We start from the raw sequence: 22,492 nt of genomic DNA, 5'->3' as shown, positions 1-22,492 counted from the left end.
TTGAACTAATGCAACAATAATATGCTGGTAAATGTCTTTCTTTATTGGAACTCTGATAGTGCCCTCCTTTACTGTAAGTGTCTATGTGAATTTGCGGTTTGTATCCTTTGATGGGCGACTAGTCTTGGACATAACACTGCACATTGATATTGAGTGACCTAACCACAACCATAAGAAAATTCAGAATGAAGATCAGTGTTTGGGATGATTGTAGGAAATTTTAGATTTGTACTGGAATTTTCCACCACTGGGAGTTTGAGGTAATGAAGGGAACCATTTGAAATCTACATTACGGTTGCAAGGACCAAAACCGGTCAGAGCATTTCCATTTGGCTGCTTACTTTGCTGAGTTCAGCTATACTTTTGTGATGCCGTGTTTTGGTTTTTAATATATTTGGAATAAATATCACATGTTTTAACTTTATTGAAGCCTGCTTCATTTTGGTACATAGTATATCCTCCTTTTTTACAAACCATTTGTAATGTATTTGATACCAGGGGTCAGGATGTCTTAAAAGGACAGTAAAGTCAGAATTAAACATTTATGATTTCGATAGAGCTGCAATTTTTAATAACTTTCCAGTTTACTTGTTATCTAATTTGCTATTCTTTTTTGAAAGGCATAGCTAGGTCAGCTCAGAAGCAACAATGCACTACTGGGAGCTAGCTGCTGATTCATGGCTGGACTCTTGCTTTTGGCTTATCCGATGTTTTTAGCTAGTTTCCAGTAGTGCATTCTTGCTCCTTCCACAAGCAATACCAAGAGAATTAAGCACATTTGATAATAGACGTAAATGGAAACTTATTTGAAATTGTATGCTCTACCTGAATCACAAACAGAACATTTTGTGTTTCATGTCCCTTTAAGAGACAGAGGCACCTATCTGTTCTTGTGAATGACAGAGGTTCAGATCCCACACTAGGCAGTTAATCATTTTTATAAAACTGAGGATGAAAGTTGAGTGTCATGATCTCAGGTTGGAGGGAAGTAGCCTAAGTATATCTTTACAGAAAGGGTGTTTAATTCATAGAGCAGATTTCCAATAGAGGCATAAGGTATCCAAGAATGCCTGCTGTATCTATAACTATCCTGCAGTTTGATGAAGCCTACACTTTGGGGCAGATTTATCAAAGGCTGAATTCCCCTATTAGCTGCAGGCTTGCCTGTGCTTGCAAATGATATTTATGAAGCAGCATGTTAAACGGCTGATTGACAAGCCCTGCTCTTATATGATTGGTTAAAGGGATATGAAACCCAACATTTTTCTTTCATGATTTAGGTAGAGAATGCAATTTTAATTAACTTTCTAATTTACTTCTATTATCAATTTTTCTTCATTCTCTTGGTATATTTTGTTAAAAAGCAGGGACATATACTTAGGAGCCGGCCCATTTATGGAGCACTGTATGGCAGCAGATTTGCATTAATGTTATCCATTTGCTTTCTGCCATGTAATGCTCCAAATGCCTACCTATGTAGCTCTTCAAGACGGAATATTGTAAGAACAAAGCACATTTTATAATAGACGTAAATTGGAAACCTTTTTTTTTAAAATGGTAAGTTCTCTCTGAATCACAAAATACATTTTTTGGGTTTCATATCCCTTTAAATATGGGCAGCGAATCCTGTGATCCTTTTCCATCCAGACAACAATAAATCTGCTTCTTTAGAGATAAATGGCTGATTAGATGCACCTTGTTGTTTTTATCGGCTGTCAGTCTGTTTTTATGTTGATACATTTTATATCAGCCAGAATATTATTTATTTAGAAAACATACTAGTTGCATTTATATCAGATCATTTGAAGAATCTTGTAAATGTGCTAAGAAAATGAAATACTTTGTTGTACAAACTGTAAGAATGGAACATTGTGAGTCATATGATTTCTTCTCTGCCTGCATTTCATCCGTTATTCTCAGTGCTTGTTTATGTAAACACGAGTCGCGTTCTGCAGTTGTAAAATATAACACAAATAAGCACAGATTACTACATTATTTTATACCTTTATAGGCAGGGGTGGAAAAATATCACTATTTACTAGTCAGGAGTTTAAAGTTACTAGTCAACTCAATGTTAAACATAGGAAAAGGCCACATTTTTTTACTTGTCCCCTCAAATTTCTCACTTGTCCAGAATATGTGGAGTAGTGGAAGTTTCAAGCTCTGTTTATAGATGTTCTCTAACTTATATAAACATAAAGGGGGGGGGGACTAAACCAGTATGATTCATTATAACGCTGAGTTTTAAATATTCTACCTGCTAAAACAAGTAAATTACTGATTTTTATTTTAACATCATTTATATTTTGTTTTTATAGTTTTTTTTTTAATTTCCATTTAGAATCATTATACAACTTTAGTCATAACTTTTTGTTCCCTACACTGACACATTTGCTTCGTTCCCATGACATACTATGTGGAAGAGATACCTAGGTAGGCATCTGAAGCACAATATGGCAGGAAATAATGCTGCCATCTAGTGCTCTTGCAAATAGATAACATTTTTGCAACACTGCTGCCATATAGTGATAATAGATGTACATTAGAAAGATGTTTAAAATCACATGCTCTGAGTCATGAAAGAAAGTTTGAGTTTCATATCCCTTTAAATCTCCTCTGATAATATTGTATCCAGGAATTGTCTGCCTTTCCTAATTATCAAATTTTATAATCCTGTCACTTTTATTTACTGTCACTCTGAACTTGAGAAAATATTTATTTTTGTGAAATATTTTTTGTTAGCAATTTCTGGGCTCTCCTGTTATAATGTGAAGTGTTCTATTTCTTTCCTAAGATATGGTGAATCCACGGCTTGAGTAATTACTGTTGGGAATATCACTCCTGGCCAGCAGGAGGAGGCAAAGAGCACTACAGTTAAACTGTTAAGTATCACTCCCTTACCCACAACCCCCAGCCATTCTCTTTGCCTTTGGTGCATGGAGGAGGTATAGTTTGGTGTCTGAAGAAAAATTTTGATTTGATCTACAAGCAAGTTTTGGGGTATAGCCGTATTCCATCTCATTCCTTGCAGTGGGGTAGTGGTGGCTTTAAAGCATTTAGGAAATTGTAAAGAGGTACTTAATGAGTTTTCCTAACAACTGCTGCCCTAGTTTAGAAAGCCAGAGTTGGCTACTCAGTTCTTCACAGAGACCTTCTCATAGAAAGAACAGTCTTCGCATACCTTGTAACTGTCTACATGCCGGACAGCGGAGCAGGTAAGTGCTTTTTCTTCCAGTTGGGGAGAGCGTGCACTTAACAAATTAAGACACTGCTTTTTTTATTGGGACATAGATAATCCTGTTGTATGGGTTACACTGGGGCATGAAGCAGGCACTGTAGCATGTGGAGACTAACATTTAAACTCTTAGAAAATAAAGCTCTTAAGTTGGCCAATTCCTTTATTGCAGATGCCAGGTTGTTAGACTAGGAGCTAAAACTTCTAGGTTCGCTGTACTAGCCCGTAGGGCGTTATGGTTGAAATCCTGGTCTGCGGACGTTTCCTCTAAAGTCAAGGGAAAAACCTTGTTTGGACCCAGTTTGGCAGAAATTATCTTTGATATTACGGGTGGAAAAGGGTCTTTTCTACCTCAAGATAAGAAGAATAGGCCTAAAGGACGTCAGAGTAATTTCCGTTCCTTTCGTAACTTCAGAGGAAAGCCTTCCCCTTCTTCTTCCAAGCAGGAACAATCCAAGTCTTCTTTGAAACCCAATAAGTCTTGGAACAATGGCAAACAATCAAAGAAACCCGCAGCTGATTCCAAATCAGCATGAAGGGTTTGCCCCCAATCCAGGATCGGATCAGGTGGGGGGCAGACTTCTCAGTTCTCTCAAGCCTGGTTACGAGATGTCCCAGATCCCTGGACTGTGGACATAGTATCCCAGGGTTACAAATTGGAATTCAAGACTTTTCCTCCCAGAGGCAGATTCCTTCTCTCAAGATTATCTGCAGACCAGATAAAGAGAGAGGCGTTCTTGAAATGTATAAAACATCTTTCCTCCCTGGGAGTGATAGTTCCAGTGCAGAAACAGGGTCTCAGGTTCTACTCCAACCTTTTTGTGGTTCCCAAAAAAGAGGGAACTTTCTGTCCCATTCTAGACTTGAAGTGTCTAAACAAGTTTCTGAAAGTTCCATCCTCCAAGATGGAGACTATACGCTCCATTCTTCCTTTAGTACAAGAGGGTCAGTTCATGACAACCATAGACCTAAAGGATGCGTATCTTCATGTTCCTATTCACAGGGACCATCACAGATAACTGAGATTTGCCTTTCTGGACAAACATTTCCAGTTTGTGGCCCTTCCATTTAGTCTAGCCACGGCTCCCAGAATTTTTTCAAGGGTTCTGGGGGCTCTTTTGGCAGTGATCCTTTCTTGTGGAATTGCTGTGGCACCCTACCTGGACGACATATTGGTTCAGGTTCCATCTTTTCAACTAGCAAAATCTCACACAGATATATTGTTGTATTTTCTTTGTTCCCATGGTTGGAATGTGAATCTGGAAAAAAGCTCCCTTTCCCCGTGACAAGAGTAGTGTTCTTAGAAACCATAATAGATTCTCTATTGATGAAGATTTTTCTGACAGAGGTCAGGAAAAACAAAATTATTTCCTCTTTCCTCTCTACAGGCTTCTGCTCATCCTTCAGTGGCTCAATGTTTGGAGGTAATCGGTCTGATGGTGACTTCCATAGACATCATTCCTTTTGCTTGATTCCATTTGAGAGCTCTCCAGTTGTGCATGCTCAGACAATGGAATGGCGACCATGCGGATCTATCTCAGAGAATAGAGTTAGATCAAGGGATTCTCGACCGTGGTGGATATCTCAAGAACATCTGTCTCAGGGCACATGCTTTTGGAGACCTTCCTGGATGATCGTGACCACGGACGCCAGCCTGCTGGGCTGGGGAGCAGTCTGGAACTCGTTAAAAGCTCAGCACCTTTGGACTTGGGAGGAATCTGCTCTTCCCATCAACATCTTGGAGTTGAGGGCGATTTACAATGCTTTATTGGCTTGGCCTCATTTGTCCTCAGCCCAGTTTATTAGGTTCCAGTCAGACAACATAACCTCTGTGGCTTACATCAATCAACAGGGAGGAACTCTAGTTCCTTAGCCATGAAGGAGGTTGTTTGGATTCTTCAGTGGGCAGAGACTCACAATCTGCCATCCACATTCCAGGAGTAGACAACTGGGAAGCAGATTTTCTGAGCAGACAAACTTTTCATCCCGGGAATGGGAACTCCATCCAGAGGTGTTTTCCAGCTTAGTCCTCAAATGGGGGGGGGGGGTGCCGGAGTTAGATCTGATGGCGTCCTGTCAGATTGCCAAGCTTCCAAGGTACGGTTCAAGTTCAAGAGATCTGCAGGCTGTTATGATGCTCTGGCGGTTCCTTGGGTTTTCAGGTTGGCATACCTGTTTCCTCCGTTTGCTCTCCTTCCACGGGTGATTGCTTGTATCAAACAGGAGAGGGCGTCAGTGATTCTAATAGCCCCTGCATTGCCTCGCAGGATCTGGTTTGCAGACCTAGTGGAGATGTCATCTCTCTCACCTTGGAGACTACCTCTGAGGAAGGACCTCCTGAAGGGTCAGATTTCTGATTTATCAGTTTTACTACATTAACGTTTGGCGGATGTGCCAGATGTGCAATCTTTTTGTCAGGCCTTCGTCAAAATCAGGCCTGTCTTTAAGTCTGTTGCTCCTCCTTGGAGCCTTAACCTTGTTCTTAAAATTTTACAGCTGGCTCCGTTTGTGCCATTGCATTCGATAGACATTAAGTTGTTATCTTGGAAAGTTTTGTTTCTTGTTGCTATCTCTTCTGCTTGAAGAGTCTCGGAACTCTCAGCTCTGCAGTGTGATTCCCCTTATCTTATTTTTCATGCCGATAAGGCGGTTCTTCGTACCAAGTTAGGTTTCCTTCCTAAGATTGTTTCTAATAGAAATATCAATCAGAAAATTTTTGTCCCCTCTCTGTGTCTTATTCCTTCTTCTTCCAAAGAACGTTTGTTACACAATTTGGATGTTGTACGTGCTCTTAAATATTCTACTTACAGGCGACTAAGGATTTTCGCCAGTCCTCTGCCCTCTTTGTCTGTTTCTCTGGGAAACGTAAAGGTCAGAAAGCTACTGCTACTACTAATTATTTTTGGTTACGAAGTATAATTCGTTTGGCGTATGAGATAATTACGGCTCATTCCACAAGAGCTGTTTCCTCTTCCTGGTCTTTCAAAAATAATGATTTTATGGAACAAATTTGCAAGGCTGCAACTTGGTCTTCTCTACATACTTTTTTTTTAATTTTTTTACAAATGTGATACTTTTGTCTCGGCTGAGGCTTCTTTTAGGAGAAAGGTTCTTCAAGCGGTGGTGCCTTCTGTTTAGGACTGCCTGTCTTGTCCCTCCCTATTTATCTATGTCCTCTAGCTTGGGTATTGGTTCCCAACAGTAATTACTCAAGCCGTGGACTAACCATATCTTAGGAAAGAAAAACAAAATGTATGCTTACCTGATGAATTTATTTATTTCCGGATTTGGTGAGCCCACCCTTTATATTAAGACAGTTGTTATTTTGACTATAACCTTAGGCAACTCTACACCTTGTGTTACTCCTTTTACTCCATTTCCCTTTGATTGAATGACTGGGGATTGTGGGTAAGGAAGTGATACTTAACAGTTTAACTGTGGTGCTCTTTGCCTTCTCCTGCTGGCCAGGAGTGATATTCCCAACAGTAATTATTTAAGCCTTGGACTCGCCATATCCGAAAATAAATAAATGTATCAGGTAAGCATAAATGTTGTTTTTTGTCACTCATGATACATTGCATGGTATACTATCAGCAAATAATAATTTGTCAATCTTATCTCTCTTCCTACTAAACTGTAATACACATTAGCAAAATCTTGTAATGATATGAGTTTAATGTACAGTCATGATTGAGGGGGTTCAGTGTCCCTAATACGAACACATTTAAAGGGCTCTTAAAGTGCAGAAATAAAATGTTCTAATATGCTCTAATAATATATTATTTTGTTGTTTGTATATAGCTGTGTTTAACACCTGCAAATGGATTAAACACATAGTTAAAGTCAGCTGCAAAGCAGCAGTGCACTCCTGGAAGTTGGTTGAACACATCTGGTGAGTAACCATCAATCACCTGCTAGCTCCCACTAGGGCACTGCTGCTGCTGAGTGTAGGTACATATGCTTTTTCAACAAAGGATACCTAGAGTACAAAGTAAATTTGATGATAGAAGTGAATTTAAATGACATGCTCTCTGAATCATGAAAGTTTTATTTTGACTTTCATGTCACTTTAAGACTAAGCCCTTACAGGAGGGAATAAGGGCTGGTAACTGTGTGACGTATCGACCCTGAAGTTGAATTTTACATTGTAGATAACATTAAAACAAGGGTTTGTGTTCGGCCCAGTCTTCTGTAAGGAATTTACATTATATATTTATCTTCCCAGTTAACCAAGAATGGCACAGTAGAATCAGAGGAAGCAGAAGGCCTCACCTTAGAGGATGTGTCTGATGAAGACATTGATGTGGACAATGTAGAGGTGGACGATTACTTTTTCCTTCAGCCGCTGCCTACCAAGAGACGCAGAGCTCTGCTCAGATCCGCAGGAGTTCATCGGATAGATGCTGAGGAAAAGCAGGAGCTCCGAGCCATCCGTCTCTCAAGAGAGGAGTGTGGCTGTGACTGTAGACTGTACTGTGATCCAGAAGCGTGTCCCTGCAGTCAGGCTGGGATTAAGTGTCAGGTCAGTGCTGTGGTTTGTCACCATTCATTAGCTTATTGTAGAAGCCAGTTTACTAAAGCCCTGTTATATTGGCAGATGCATTCTGGGTCTCCTGCATCTCTTTGTTCCTGCCTCCAAGTGAGCTTTAGACAGAATGTTAGTACTTCTGTTGTTTTCATGGACTAGCCTTAGTTTATATTTGTGCCTCTAGGTTTGTATGTTTAAAGGGACAGTCAACACTAAAATTGTTATTGTGTTTAAAAAGAGAGATAACGCCTTTGCTACCCATTCCCCCGCTTTGCACAACCAACATTGTTATATTAATTTACTTTATAACATTTAAACCTATACATTTCTGTCTGTTTCTAAGCCACTACAGGGAGCCTTTTATCATATGCTTTATTTGCTTTTCACCACAGGAGTCTGCTAGTTCATGTGGGCCATATAGATAACATTGTGCTCTTTCCCTTGGAGTTCTCTTTGACACTGCACTAATTGGCTAAAATGCAAGCAATAGATAATAAATAAAATGTCATGTGATCAGGGGGCTGTCAGAAGACGCTTAGATACAAGGTAATCACAGAGGTAAAAAGTATATTAATATAACAGTGTTGGTTATGCAAAACTGGGGAATGGGTAATGAAGGGATTATCTATCCTTTTACAACAATAAAAATCCTATTGTAGACTGTCCCATAATGGTTAATGCCTGTAACATATCTGTGAAAGAAAAGAAAATCCCAATGTGTTTTCAGACTGTAATTAGCCAGCATGGGAAATGTAAAATAATAAAGCTGCAAATCTCTTGGAGCAATTCTAGCAAGTTGTGGTACAGGAGCTAATGCATTTGTCTCAGAAGACCTGAGTGACTCGTATAGATAGTGTCATTCATGAAAGAACACCTAATAATCTTCCTAAAGATAGCACCAATGTTACTATGAGCTTATTTTGCAGGGTGATTATTATATATTATAAATAAGTGCCGTCAGATAGCATAGTGCTGGGTATGTAAGTAACAGAAATACTGATATATATATATAAAACATACAAAACCAAACAAATGCTAAAGAAGTTAAAGGGACAGTCAACACCAGAATTTTTGTTGTTTTAAAAGATAGATAATCCCTTAATTACCAATTCCCCAGTTAAAATTATACACGTTTTACCTCTGTAATTACCTTGTATTTAAGCCTCAGCAGACTGCCCTCTTATTTCAGTTCTTTTGACAGACTTGCATTTTAGCCAATCAGAGCTGACTCCATGGTAAATTCACGTGCATGAGCTCAATGTTATCTATATGAAACACATGAACTAATGTCCTCTAGTGGTGAAAAACTATCAAAATGCATTTAGATTAGAAGCGACCTTCAAGGTCTAAGAAATTAGCATATGAACCTCTTAGGTTTAGCTTTCAACTAAGAATACCAAGAGAACAAAGCAGAATTGGTGATAAAAGTAAATTGGAAAGTTGTTTAAAATTACATGCCCTATTTGAATCATGAAAGGTTTTTTTGGACTTGACTGTCCCTTTAAGCACTATAGTCTACATGATGAGCTTGAACAAGCAGGTCAGATTTGGCAATTGAGAACCCTTTTCCTCTTCAGACAACAATTAATGGTGTTTCTTATACACTTTATAATTAAATTAAAATAAAGAAGAATAAAACTTTATCTTCTAGCAGAATTTCTCTTAAGATATGTTATATCCAGTATTTTTAATCATTATAAAGCACTAAAGGCACATGCCGTGCTAAATAAAAAAAATTGGTCAGGAACATTTCACTTGACAGCTGCTACCAAGTAGTGCTTAGTTAAAGGGACATGAAACTCAAAATGTCTTTCACAATTCAGAAAAATAATAGTTTTAAACAACTTTTCTATTTACTTCTAGTAACTAATTTGCTTTATTCTCTTGGAGTCCTTTGTTGAAGAAACAGTAATGCACATGAGTGAGCCAATAAGATGATACACCTGTGCAGCCACCAATCAGCAGCTCCTGCGCCTACCTAGGTATGCTTTTCAACAAAGCATACAGAGAGAAAAAACTAATTAGATTATAAAAGTAAATTGGAAAGTTGTTTAAAATTGCATTCTTTCTCTGAATTTTGAAAAATAAATTGGGTTTCATGTCCATTTAAAATGTAATGTGCTATCCGATTAATAGTATTATTTTATTTTTTAAAACTGAGTTCAGCACCACATGTAAGTGCACAGTACCAAGCTTATTGGTAAGTACGGTTGTTGAACAGTCTATAGAGCATATCTGTGTAGCACTGATAACACACACCACATACAATCAACTTATTAAAAATTACCATTTTCATTTCTTTAGATAACTAGTCTGTAATGTTTTCCTTTGTCCTAGCCCATGTTATAGACTGAATTATGAGACATTAAATCCAGCATCAAGAGAGTTGTAATACTGAAAACTTTTTTTCAGATTTGAAATATGTTTTAAAGGGCCATGATACCCAAATGTTGAAACACTTGAAAGTGATGCAGCGTAGCTGTAAAAAACGGACTAGAAAATATCACCTGAACATCTCTATGTAAAAAAGAAAGATATTTCTCTTGTTAAGTGTAGTCAGTCCACGGGTCATCCATTACTTATGGAATATATCTCTTCCTAACAGGAAGCTGCAAGAGGATCACCCAGCAGAGCTGCTACATAGCTCCTCCCCTCACATGTCATATTCAGTCATTCTCTTGCAGCCTAACTAGATAGGTCGCTGTGAGAGGTCTGTGGTGTTTTTTAACTTAGTTTATTTCTACAATCAAAAGTTTGTTATTTTAAATGGCACCGGAGTGTGCTGTTTATTCTCAGGCAGCATTAGAAGAAGAATCTGCCTGCGTTTTCTATGATCTTAGCAGACGTAACTAAGATCCACTGGCTGTTGTCATCTTAGGAGTGAGGTAACTTCAGAGAAGGGGAATAGCATGCAGGGCCCCCCTGCAAATGAGGTATGTGCAGTAATTATTTTTCTGAGGAATGGAATTGACTGAGAAAATACTGCTGATACCAATGTAAAGTAAGTTCAGCCTTAAATGCAGTGATAGCGACTGGTATTAGGCTGATGAGTGTGTGTACACTGAATGTATTTTTCTAAGGAATGGAATTGACTCTGAAAATACTGTTAATACTGAAATAATGTATGAGCCTTAACTGCAGTAAAAGCGACTGGTAGCAGGCTTATTAATAACAATTCATAACTTTTCAAATGTATGTTTAAAACGTTTACTGGCATGTTAATCGTTTTTTGTGAGGTACTTGGTGATAAAACTTATTGGGGCATGATTTTTACCACATGGTCATCTTTGTTTTCTGCATAGAAACAGTTTTCTGAGCTTCCCCACTGTTGTAATATGAGTGGGAGGGGCCTATTTTAGCGCTTTTTTGCGCAGTAAAAATTCAGTCACAATCTGTCTACTTCATCCTCCATGATCCAGATCGTCTCTAGAGAGCTCAGGGGTCTTCAAAATTCATTTTGAGGGAGGTAATCAGTCACAGCAGACCTGTGACAGTGTGTTTTGACTGTGAGAAAAACGTTAATTATTAAATTGTTCATCCGTTTTTGGGTATTAAGGGGTTAATCATCCATTTGCTGGTGGGTGCAATCCTTTGCTAACTTAATAAATTTACTGTGAAAAATTGGTTGCTATAACTATTTTGGTTCATTGTTATTTCAACTGTGACAGCTTTTTGTGCTTCTTAAAGGCACAGTAGCGTTTTTTATATTGCTTGTAAATTTATTTAGAAAAGTATTTCCAAGCTTGCTAGTCTCATTGCTAGTCTGTTTAAACATGTCTGACACAGATGAATCTCTTTGTTCACTATGTTTAAAGGCCAATGTGGAGCCCAATAGAAATTTATGTACTAATTGCATTGATGCTACTTTAAATAAAAGTCAATCTTTACATGTAAAGAAATTATCACCAGACAACGAGGGGGAAGTTATGCCGACTAACTCTCCTCACGTGTCAGTACCTTCGCCTCCCGCTCAGGAGGTGCGTGATTTTGTGGTGCCAAGTACATCAGGGAGGCCCTTACAAATCACTTTGCAAGACATGGCTACTGTTATGACAGAAGTATTATCTAAATTGCCAGAATTAAGAGGCAAGCGCGATAGCTCTGGGTTAAGGACAGAGCGCTCGGATGAGGTGAGAGCCATGTCAGATACTGCGTCACAGTTTGCAGAACGTGAAGACGGAGAGCTTCATTCTGTGGGTGACGGATCTGATCCAGGGAGACTGGATTCAGAGATTTCTAATTTTAAATTTAAGCTTGAGAACCTCCGCATATTGCTAGGGGAGGTATTAGCGGCTCTGAATGATTGTAACACGGTTGCAATTCCAGAAAAATTATGTAGGTTGGATAGATACTATGCGGTACCGGTGTGTACTGACGTGTTTCCTATACCTAAAAGGCTTACAGAGATTATTAGCAAGGAGTGGGATAGACCTGGTGTGCCTTTTTCCCCTCCTCCCATATTTAGGAAAATGTTTCCTATAGACGCCACCACACGAGACTTATGGCAGACGGTCCCTAAGGTGGAGGGAGCAGTTTCTACTTTAGCTAAGCGTACCACTATCCCGGTGGAGGATAGTTGTGCCTTTTCAGATCCAATGGATAAGAAATTAGAGGGTTACCTTAAGAAAATGTTTGTTCAACAAGGTTTTATCTTACAGCCCCTTGCATGCATTGCGCCTGTCACTGCTGCGGCGGCATTCTGGTTTGAGTCTCTGGAAGAGGCCATTCGCACAGCTCCATTGGATGAAATTATGAACAAGCTTAAAGCACTTAAGCTAGCTAACGCATTTGTTTCTGATGTCGTCATACATTTAACCAAACTTACGGCTAAGAACTCCGGATTCGCCATCCAAGCGCGCAGAGCGCTATGGCTTAAATCCTGGTCAGCTTACGTGACTTCTAAATCTAAATTGCTTAATATTCCTTTCAAAGGGCAGACCTTATTCGGGCCCGGCTTGAAAGAAATTATAGCTGACATTACGGGAGGTAAGGGCCATGTTCTACCTCAGGACAGGGCCAAATCAAAGGCCAAACAGTCTAATTTTCGTGCCTTTCGTAACTTCAAGGCTGGAGCAGCATCAACTTCCTCCGCTCCAAAACAGGAAGGAGCTGTTGCTCGTTACAGGCAGGGCTGGAAAGTTAACCAGTCCTGGAACAAGGGCAAGCAGGCCAAGAAACCTGCTGCTGCCCCCAAGACAGCATGAAGAGAGGGCCCCCTATCCGGAAACGGATCTAGTGGGGGGCAGACTTTCTCTCTTCGCCCAGGCTTGGGCAAGAGATGTCCAGGATCCCTGGGCGTTGGAGATCATATCTCAGGGATATCTCCTGGACTTCAAAACTTCTCCTCCACGAGGGAGATTTCATCTTTCAAGGTTATTAGCAAACCAAATAAAGAAAGAGGCGTTTCTACGCTGTGTACAAGACCTTTTACTAATGGGGGTGATCCACCCAGTTCCGCGGACGGAACACGGGCAAGGATTCTATTCAAATCTATTTGTGGTTCCCAAGAAAGAGGGAACCTTCAGACCAATCTTGGACTTAAAAATCCTAAACAAATTTCTAAGAGTTCCATCATTCAAAATGGAAACTATTCGAACCATCCTTCCCATGATCCAAGAGGGTCAGTACATGACCACAGTGGATTTAAAGGATTGCCTACCTTCACATACCGATTCACAAGGATCATTATCGGTACCTAAGATTTGCTTTCCTAGACAGGCATTACCAGTTTGTAGCTCTTCCCTTCGGATTAGCTACGGCTCCAAGAATCTTTACAAAGGTTCTGGGCTCACTTCTGGCGGTACTAAGACCGCGAGGCATAGCGGTGACTCCGTGCCTAGGCGACATTCTGATACAAGCGTCAAGTTTTCAAACTGCCAAGTCTCATACAGAGATAGTTCTGGCATTTCTGAGGTCGCATGGGTGGAAGGTGAACGTGGAAAAGAGTTCTCTATTACCACTTACAAGAGTTCCCTTTCTAGGGACTCTTATAGATTCTGTAGAGATGAAAATTTACCTGACAGAGGCCAGGTTATCAAAACTTCTAAATGCTTGCCGTGTCCTTCATTCCATTCCACACCCGTCAGTAGCTCAGTGCATGGAAGTAATCGGCTTAATGGTAGCGGCAATGGACATAGTACCATTTGCGCGCCTGCATCTCAGACCGCTGCAATTGTGCATGCTAAGTCAGTGGAACGGGGATTACTCAGATTTGTCCCTCCTACTAAGTCTGGATCAAGAGACCAGAGATTCTCTTCTATGGTGGCTCTCTCGGCCACATCTGTCCAAGGGGATGACCTTTCGCAGGCCAGATTGGACGATTGTAACAACAGACGCCAGCCTTCTAGGCTGGGGCGCAGTCTGGAACTCCCTAAAAGCTCAGGGATTATGGACTCGGGAGAAGAAACTCCTCCCAATAAATATTCTGGAATTAAGAGCAATATTCAATGCTCTCCTAGCTTGGCCTCAGTTAGCAACTCTGAGGTTCATCAGATTTCAGTCGGACAACATCACGACTGTGGCTTACATCAACCATCAAGGGGGAACCAGAGGTTCCCTAGCGATGTTGGAAGTCTCAAAGATAATTCGCTGGGCAGAGTCTCACTCTTGCCACCTGTCAGCGATTTACATCCCAGGCGTAGAGAACTGGGAGGCGGATTTTCTAAGTCGCCAGACTTTTCATCCGGGGGAGTGGGAACTTCATCCGGAGGTCTTTGCTCAACTGATTCTTCGTTGGGGCAAACCAGATCTGGATCTCATGGCGTCTCGCCAGAACGCCAAGCTTCCTTGTTACGGATCCAGGTCCAGGGACCCGGGAGCGGTGCTGATAGATGCTCTGACAGCCCCTTGGGTCTTCAACATGGCTTATGTGTTTCCACCATTCCCGATGCTTCCTCGTTTGATTGCCAAGATCAAACAGGAGAGAGCTTCGGTGATTCTGATAGCGCCTGCGTGGCCACGCAGGACCTGGTATGCAGACCTAGTGGACATGTCGTCCTGTCCACCGTGGTCTCTGCCTCTGAGGCAGGACCTTCTACTTCAGGGTCCTTTCAACCATCCAAGCCTAATTTCTCTGAGGCTGACTGCATGGAGTTTGAACGCTTGATTCTCTCAAAGCGTGGTTTCTCGGAGTCGGTTATTGATACATTGATACAGGCTCAGAAACCGGTTACCAGAAAAACTTACCATAAGATATGGCGTAAATATTTATATTGGTGCGAATCCAAGAGTTACTCATGGAGTAAGGTTAGGATTCCTAGGATATTGTCCTTTCTACAAGAGGGTTTAGAAAAGGGCTTATCTGCTAGTTCGTTAAAGGGACAGATTTCTGCTCTGTCTATTCTTCTACACAAACGTCTGGCTGAAGTTCCAGACGTTCAGGCTTTTTGTCAGGCTTTAACTAGGATTAAGCCTGTGTTTAAGACTGTTGCTCCGCCGTGGAGCTTAAACTTAGTTCTTAATGTTCTTCAAGGCGTTCCATTTGAACCCCTTCATTTCATTGATATCAAGCTGTTATCCTGGAAGGTTTTGTTTTTGATGGCTATTTCCTCGGCTCGAAGAGTCTCTGAGTTATCTGCCTTACATTGTGATTCTCCTTATCTGATTTTTCATTCAGACAAGGTAGTTCTGCGTACTAAACCTGGGTTCTTACCTAAGGTAGTTACTAACAGGAATATCAATCAAGAGATTGTTGTTCCATCACTGTGTCCTAACCCTTCTTCAAAGAAGGAACGACTTTTGCATAATTTGGACGTAGTCCGTGCCCTGAAGTTCTACTTGCAGGCAACTAAAGATTTTCGTCAAACTTCTTCCCTGTTTGTCGTTTACTCTGGACAGAGAAGAGGTCAAAAGGCTTCGGCTACCTCTCTCTCTTTTTGGCTTCGTAGCATAATACGTTTAGCCTATGAGACTGCTGGACAGCAGCCTCCTGAAAGGATTACAGCTCATTCTACTAGAGCTGTGGCTTCTACCTGGGCCTTTAAAAATGAGGCCTCTGTTGAACAGATTTGCAAGGCTGCGACTTGGTCTTCGCTTCACATCACACCTTTTCAAAATTTTACAAATTTGACACTTTTTTGCTTCTTCGGAGGCTATTTTTGGGAGAAAGGTACTTCAGGCAGTGGTTCCTTCTGTTTAATGTTCCTGCCTTGTCCCTCCCTTCATCCGTGTACTTTAGCTTTGGTATAGGTATTCCATAAGTAATGGATGACCCGTGGACTGACTACACTTAACAAGAGAAAACATAATTTATGTTTACCTGATAAATTTATTTCTCTTGTAGTGTAGTCAGTCCACGGCCCGCCCTGTCTTTAAGGCAGACCTAAATTTTAATTAAACTCCAGTCACCACTGCACCCTATGGTTTCTCCTTTCTCGTCTGCTTTGGTCGAATGACTGAATATGACATGTGAGGGGAGGAGCTATGTAGCAGCTCTGCTGGGTGATCCTCTTGCAGCTTCCTGTTAGGAATAGATATATTCCATAAGTAATGGATGACCCGTGGACTGACTAAACTACAAGAGAAATAAATTTATCAGGTAAGCATAAATTATGTTTTTACCTCAAAATGTCGTAAGTATTCACACCCAATTGTAAAAGCAGCAAATCAGTATCCATGTCCCGGGACAGGCAAGGGAGTGAGCTTCATGCACACTTATGTTATTTCCCTATTCAGTTTAAGGAAGTTTACTATGAAATCTCTTGAGAGTTAAGTGAAATCTCATGAGATCACAGTAAAGGAGTTCATGACCTTAGCAATGTTGATGCTGATTTGCTGCAGTTCATTTCTTCATTTATTTATTTTTTACCTGAAGCTGGACAGCAGCTGAAGTATAACTTTTTACACAGCACTTACTCTGGTGAGCTGAAGAAATTGTGAGGTAAAATATCTTCCTTTTTTTACATAAAGATGCTCAGGTGATATTTTCCTGTCGGCTTTTTACAGTTATACTGCATCCGTTTCAAGTGATTTAGCATATGAGTATTATGTCCCTTTAAATGGCATTGAGCCTTGAAGTTGATACTGATAATTTATGGTAATTCTCAGAGAATTTAGACAAATGAACAGCCTGAAGGCTGAAATCATTGTTAGCCTGCATAGATTTCAAAATAATTCTGTGCTCTTTTTTTCCATTCAGGTTGCAGGATCCAGAATGTAAATATCCCAGATTAGGAAGTAGAAGTATTTGTCCCCACGTGATCCAGAAAGATCATGATCAGCATATCTTTTGGGACAGACCTAGAAAGGAAAGAATTCTGCACTTTGTTACATTATAGGCTACTATTAAGGCCATCTCTTATGATTTCCTTTAAAATACTGCTCCCTGTGCACTAGTACTAGCTAGCTAATAGTTGTCTTTCTGTTAGACACACTGGCCACTTTCAGAAGTGTCTGTGTTCTAATCGATTGCATGGAGATCCATATTATCTTGCATGGTAAAAAAACATTGTAATTATTTCCTAGACAAAAACGATTGCTAGTGACCACAATTCTTACCAGCTAGTTTTAACAGTGGCAGTTTTCTGAGTAATGATTATAATATTGAGCACAATGAGCAAAATAGACTGTATTTCAGTCATGTCATAAGTAGTTATAACTCATAGATATTCATTCATTTCAGGGACAGACTTTAGGAATGCAGATTCAGCAGGCAAATAAGTGTCCGGGTCCATATGAACAGCCAGTTATGTGTTAAACGGACATTGTGAGTATAGAAGCAATGCCAAATTAAGATGATCTAATACCCATTGGCCTATAAAACAAGCTGTTAGAAGTAAATTTAGGGATACAATTTTAAAAACTCCAGCATGGAGAGAAATCATCAGCTTAGTTTACAGGGCATTATATCATAAAGTAAATGTTTCTCTTAAACATAAAACATATAAACTATATTTAACTCCTTACCGCCGTTAGAACGTTTTATGCCGTCCTAACCGCGCTGGGCTTTAGCGCCGTTAGATTGGCATGGAATGTCCTAGCCGTTCTGCTCTCCTGAAGCTATAAAAGCTTTCCACCTGGGATCGCAGGCTGGTGGGTGTGCCTATGACGTCATAGGCACTCCCCCTGACCTGATCCCATCATTGAAATCACGCGATCACCTTGTCATACAAACAGGCCATTTTATAGAATTTCCCCAAACCAGAGAGAATCTGGCCCTACGTGAGCTTGAGGCTTCAGGTGCAATAGCTGTAACAGATGAAAATTAACAAAAGAGGAACAGGGTAACATTCTATATTTTTGTTTCACCAGCTGTTTACAATCAACCCAAAATGTTCCGGGCATTGCACAGAGCTGTCTGTACCTGAGTATTATGTATACAATTAACTTCAACTTACATTCTGTTATCTGTAGACCCCAACGGAACTCATTAAAGTGAAATCCACAACAACAAGCAAACAGCACAACTAAAACCAACATAAGTACATCTGAAACCGTCCATAGTTTATGACCTCACACATCCAAGTTGGTACAACTCATTCCTTTTCTGTCAGCAAGCCACTTCAACATATGAGACATAAATTTACAGTCACAATTAAATTTTATATACAATACATACTCTGTGCTGTGTATGAGCAACATGTGTATCGCTTTTAATGCCAGTAAATTAAGCAAGCATTAGAAACAAACTATAGCATAATCAAAATAACTGTGTACTTAATCATACTCCTAATGCTTTAGTTGCTAATGTGTTCTTTTAAGTTAGATATGCACGTAATTGCTTGTACTCATGCTATATTTATTTTATAGGTGAGATTTACTGTGCACACAAATATTATATTGAATTGTATATTTTCCCTTATATATTTGTTTTTGACCCAATTTCACAGGTGGACCGTATGTCTTTTCCATGTGGATGTTCTCGGGATGGATGCAGTAATATAGCTGGACGCATAGAATTTAATCCCATCCGAGTAAGAACTCATTACCTCCACACAATCATGAAGTTAGAGCTGGAGAACAAACGCCAGCAACCTCGAACACAGCCGCCCGAGGAGGAGATTCCCCACGGTTCCCTTGGAATTTCTCCTCATCATGAGACACAGGACTTTCAACAATTTATTGCTGAAAACTATCATCTGGAGAATGAAGCTGCAGTACGACATCTGCAAAGTGCAGAGGAACGTCAGAGACTGTTGGATGAGGGAGATGAAGCTTCTAGTGGATCTAGCCTCAGTCTGGACTCCAGTGTGGAGAGTCTTGAGGTTTGTCTTATGGAGACACCTATTTCACTGCCATCATCCACCTGCAATTCCACCATCTCTCCTGTCTTAATATCCGCTGGCCCTTCACTCCTCTGCTTTTCAGATGAGGATTCTGGGAGGCCAGCATCTCCCGCAGACTATGCAGATGAAGGTGTAAGCTGTGTGTATGACCACACCCACAGTAACCTAGATCCTTCTCAAATAGTAGAATCTTCTCACCTTCAAGCTGCTGAGCCTAGAGTCTCATTAAAAGTAGAAGCAGAGAATTGCACAATGACCAGCTGCTCTGTGGAGGGTGAGCCAGTGACACATCCTACTGGGATGGCCTCTAACTTTGCAGAGGGTCACTCTGTATCTGTAACACAGTCAGAACATGAATCTGTGAATGAGGAGGGCAATATACAGGGGACTTCTGACAGCCAAACCCCCAGGTCTGGTCACGATCCTTCTGCAAAGGATGCTCTGACTGTGTGAATCTTTGCAGTTATTTTGCACATGCCGCTTCTCCCTTCCCTTTCTATTTACTTATCTCATGCTTCTTCATTGTCTTACAACCCCCAACCACATCGGTAATAGTTCTCTCTGTATCAGGTTTGTCTTTGTATTTCATTTTATAGTTTGTTTGTTCTCTGTATCTGTGTGGGGGGGAAACACTCCTTAAGTTATATAAACTCTGCCTTTTTAGTTTTTTGGGGGGTATTAGATGTTTTATTTTTAGCCCAGAATGGAAATCAATATTTTCTTTGCTTTGTATTTCACTTCACCTTAATAGTGACCCAGCTAGAGGGAATATTTTTGCTGGATTTTGTTGCAATATTTTCCTTACAGTTTCTTGAAAAGACTTTACCACCACAAGTTTATTCACATTATCAAGAACTTCAGATAGTAGGGCTACCACCTAAAGAATTAGTTTTTATTTTTTTGGGCTGGAGAAAGGCATCGCTAAGTGGCAATCTGCAGTGTAAATCTGTACAAATTCCTAGCTGTGGAAAACGGTTATACTTTATTTCCACCCTAGTCTCTTCTTCCCCTCAACCCTTTGTGCAAGGCACTTTATTTTAAGGCTGTGACAAGCTGGACTAACGTATGGAACTTGCTGTCCCTCCAGTTTAAAGCTGCTAATATTTTAACCTGGACAATACAGTGGAACAAGTTGTACAGTTAAATGTGCTCCAGACTTTCATTTTGTTTCTTTTACTCACAAGCGAGGGTAGGAATGTCCAATTTATTGCGTATGGTATCGCTGGCCACACATCCGTAAATACATATATGGATGCTAGATTAGATACATTATGCAAGAACAATTTAGCAACATTTCCTTTTCTCTTTATTTTAATTTTTTTTAAAGAAAATACTATTGCCTGTGCCTGTATGATTCTATTATTATTGGCAATTAGCAATAATTATAGCTAATATATATATATATATATATATATATATATATATATATATATATATATATATAGTATGTGTACTCATTTTCTGCCAATTTACATTCAAATCATGGTAAAATCTAAAATGCTAAGAAAAGAATGATATAAATATTTATTTGCAGGTGCTACATGTGATCATTGTATTTTTAGCATAATTTAATTGGTTTGCAATGCTTTTGTTTTCTTCTTTTTTGTTACTGTACTCATTCAAGCAAACACAGAAAAATAGGAGTAGCAGACATAAATGTTAATCATTGTGTTTTTTTATATATAATGTAACCATCAATGAGGCTAGTAATATAAATACATGTAAATCCCAGGACTGAAAAGTTGTACTTTAACAACACTATAAATGGCATCTTGATTTTATAAATCTTATCTGTCCTTTAAAATTTAGAGGTGGTGTCTGCATATGTAGTAATATATACTTGCACTATGGGGTAAATGCCAGGACTTTACCCTGCTTTATAAGAAACCCTCAAATTAGAACAGGGCTCCGATGTGAGTCATATTGCAAGTGGACCTGTAACTGATATTTCTCTTGTTAAGTGTGTTCAGTCCACGGGTCATCCATTACTTATGGGATATATTCTCCTTCCCAACAGGAAGTTGCAAGAGGATCACCCAAGCAGAGCTGCTATATAGCTCCACCCCTCACATGTCATATCCAGTCATTCTCTTGCAAGTCTCAACAAAGGAGGTTGTGAGAGGAGATAGGAGTAACATTCTTCAATCAAAAGTTTATTATTTTAAAATAGCACCGGAGTGTGCTGTTTGTTCTCTCAGGCAGTATTTAGAAGAAGAATCTGCCTGCGTTTTTTCTATGATCTTAGCAGACGTAACTAAGATCCACTGGCTGTTCTCGCACATTCTGAGGAGTGGGGTATCTTCGGAGAAGGGAATAGCATGCGGGGTCCCCCGCAAATGAGGTATGTGCAGTAAAATATTTTCTAGGAATGGAATTGACTATGAAAACACTGCTGTTACCCATATGACGTAAGTACAGCCTTTAATGCAGTAGTAGCGACTGGTATCAGGCTGATAAATGTATGCGCAGTTGAGTTATTTTCTAGGGACTAGAATTTAACTTTAAATACTGTTAGTACTGAAATAAATGTATGAGCCTTAACTGCAGTAGAAGCGACTGGTAGCAGGCTTAGTGATAACTTTGCATAACACTGGAAAGTTGTTTTTTAAAAAACGTTTACTGGCATGTTATTCGTTTTGTGAGGTACTTTGGTGATAAATCTTTTTGAGCATGATTTTTTTCCACATGGCTAACGTATATTTCTGCATAGACACCGTTATATCAGGTCTCCCATTGTTGTGATATGAGTGGGGAGGGACCTTTTTTTAGCACCTTGTTGCGCAGTTAAAATTCTAGCACAGTCTTCTTGCTTCTTCCTCTTTGATCCAGGACGTCTCCAGAGAGCTCAGGGGTCTTCAAAATTCATTTTTGAGGGAGGTAATCAGTCACAGCAGACCTGTGACAGTGTGTTTGACTGTGAGAAAAGCGTTAAATCTTAAATTGATTATCCGTTTTGGGTATTAAGGGGTTAATCATCCTTTTGCTAATGGGTGCAATCCTCTGCTAATTTCATACATTTACTGTTTAAAATTGATTGCTATAACCGTATTAGTTCGTTGTTATTTCAACTGTGACAGTTTTTTTTTTTTGTGTTTTTAAAAGCGCTGCAGCGTTTTTTATATTGCTTGTAAACTTATTGAAAGAAATTTCCAAGCTTGATAGCTTCATTGCTAGTCTGTTTAAACATGTCTGACACAGATGAATCTGCTTGCTCATTATGTTTAAAGGCCAATGTGGAGCCCAATAGAAATATGTGTACCAATTGTATTGATGTTACTTTAAATAAAAGTCTGTCTTTACCGGTAAAGAAATTATCACCAGACAACGAGGGGGAAGTTATGCCGCCTAACTCTCCTCACGTGTCAGTACCTTTGCCTCCCGCTCAGGAGGTGCGTGAGATTGTGGCGCCAAGCACATCAAGGCACTTACAAATCACTTTACAAGATATGGCTAATGTTATGAAAGAAGTATTATCTAATTTGCCTGAGTTAAGAGGCAAGCGCGATA

The 22,492-nt window shown here is 39.9% G+C and overlaps 1 protein-coding gene across 1 annotated transcript in view; it reads left to right on the top strand.

The window, feature by feature from the left end:
• CSRNP2 (cysteine and serine rich nuclear protein 2) overlaps positions 1-20,264 on the top strand; it is a 112,912-nt gene extending 92,648 nt beyond the window's left edge. Inside the window, exons 3-4 of the mRNA XM_053705527.1 lie at positions 7,461-7,757; positions 18,590-20,264. Coding sequence (XP_053561502.1) covers positions 7,461-7,757; positions 18,590-19,438 — 1,146 coding nt within the window. The 3' untranslated portion in view covers positions 19,439-20,264. The remainder of the gene's footprint in view (positions 1-7,460; positions 7,758-18,589) is intronic.
• The last annotated feature ends 2,228 nt before the right edge of the window (positions 20,265-22,492 follow it).

Source organism: Bombina bombina, chromosome 3, assembly GCF_027579735.1.
Source record: "Bombina bombina isolate aBomBom1 chromosome 3, aBomBom1.pri, whole genome shotgun sequence".
Classification (NCBI taxonomy): domain Eukaryota; kingdom Metazoa; phylum Chordata; class Amphibia; order Anura; family Bombinatoridae; genus Bombina; species Bombina bombina.
Note: the sequence above shows the minus strand (reverse complement) of the source record. Positions and strands in the feature narration are given on the sequence as shown.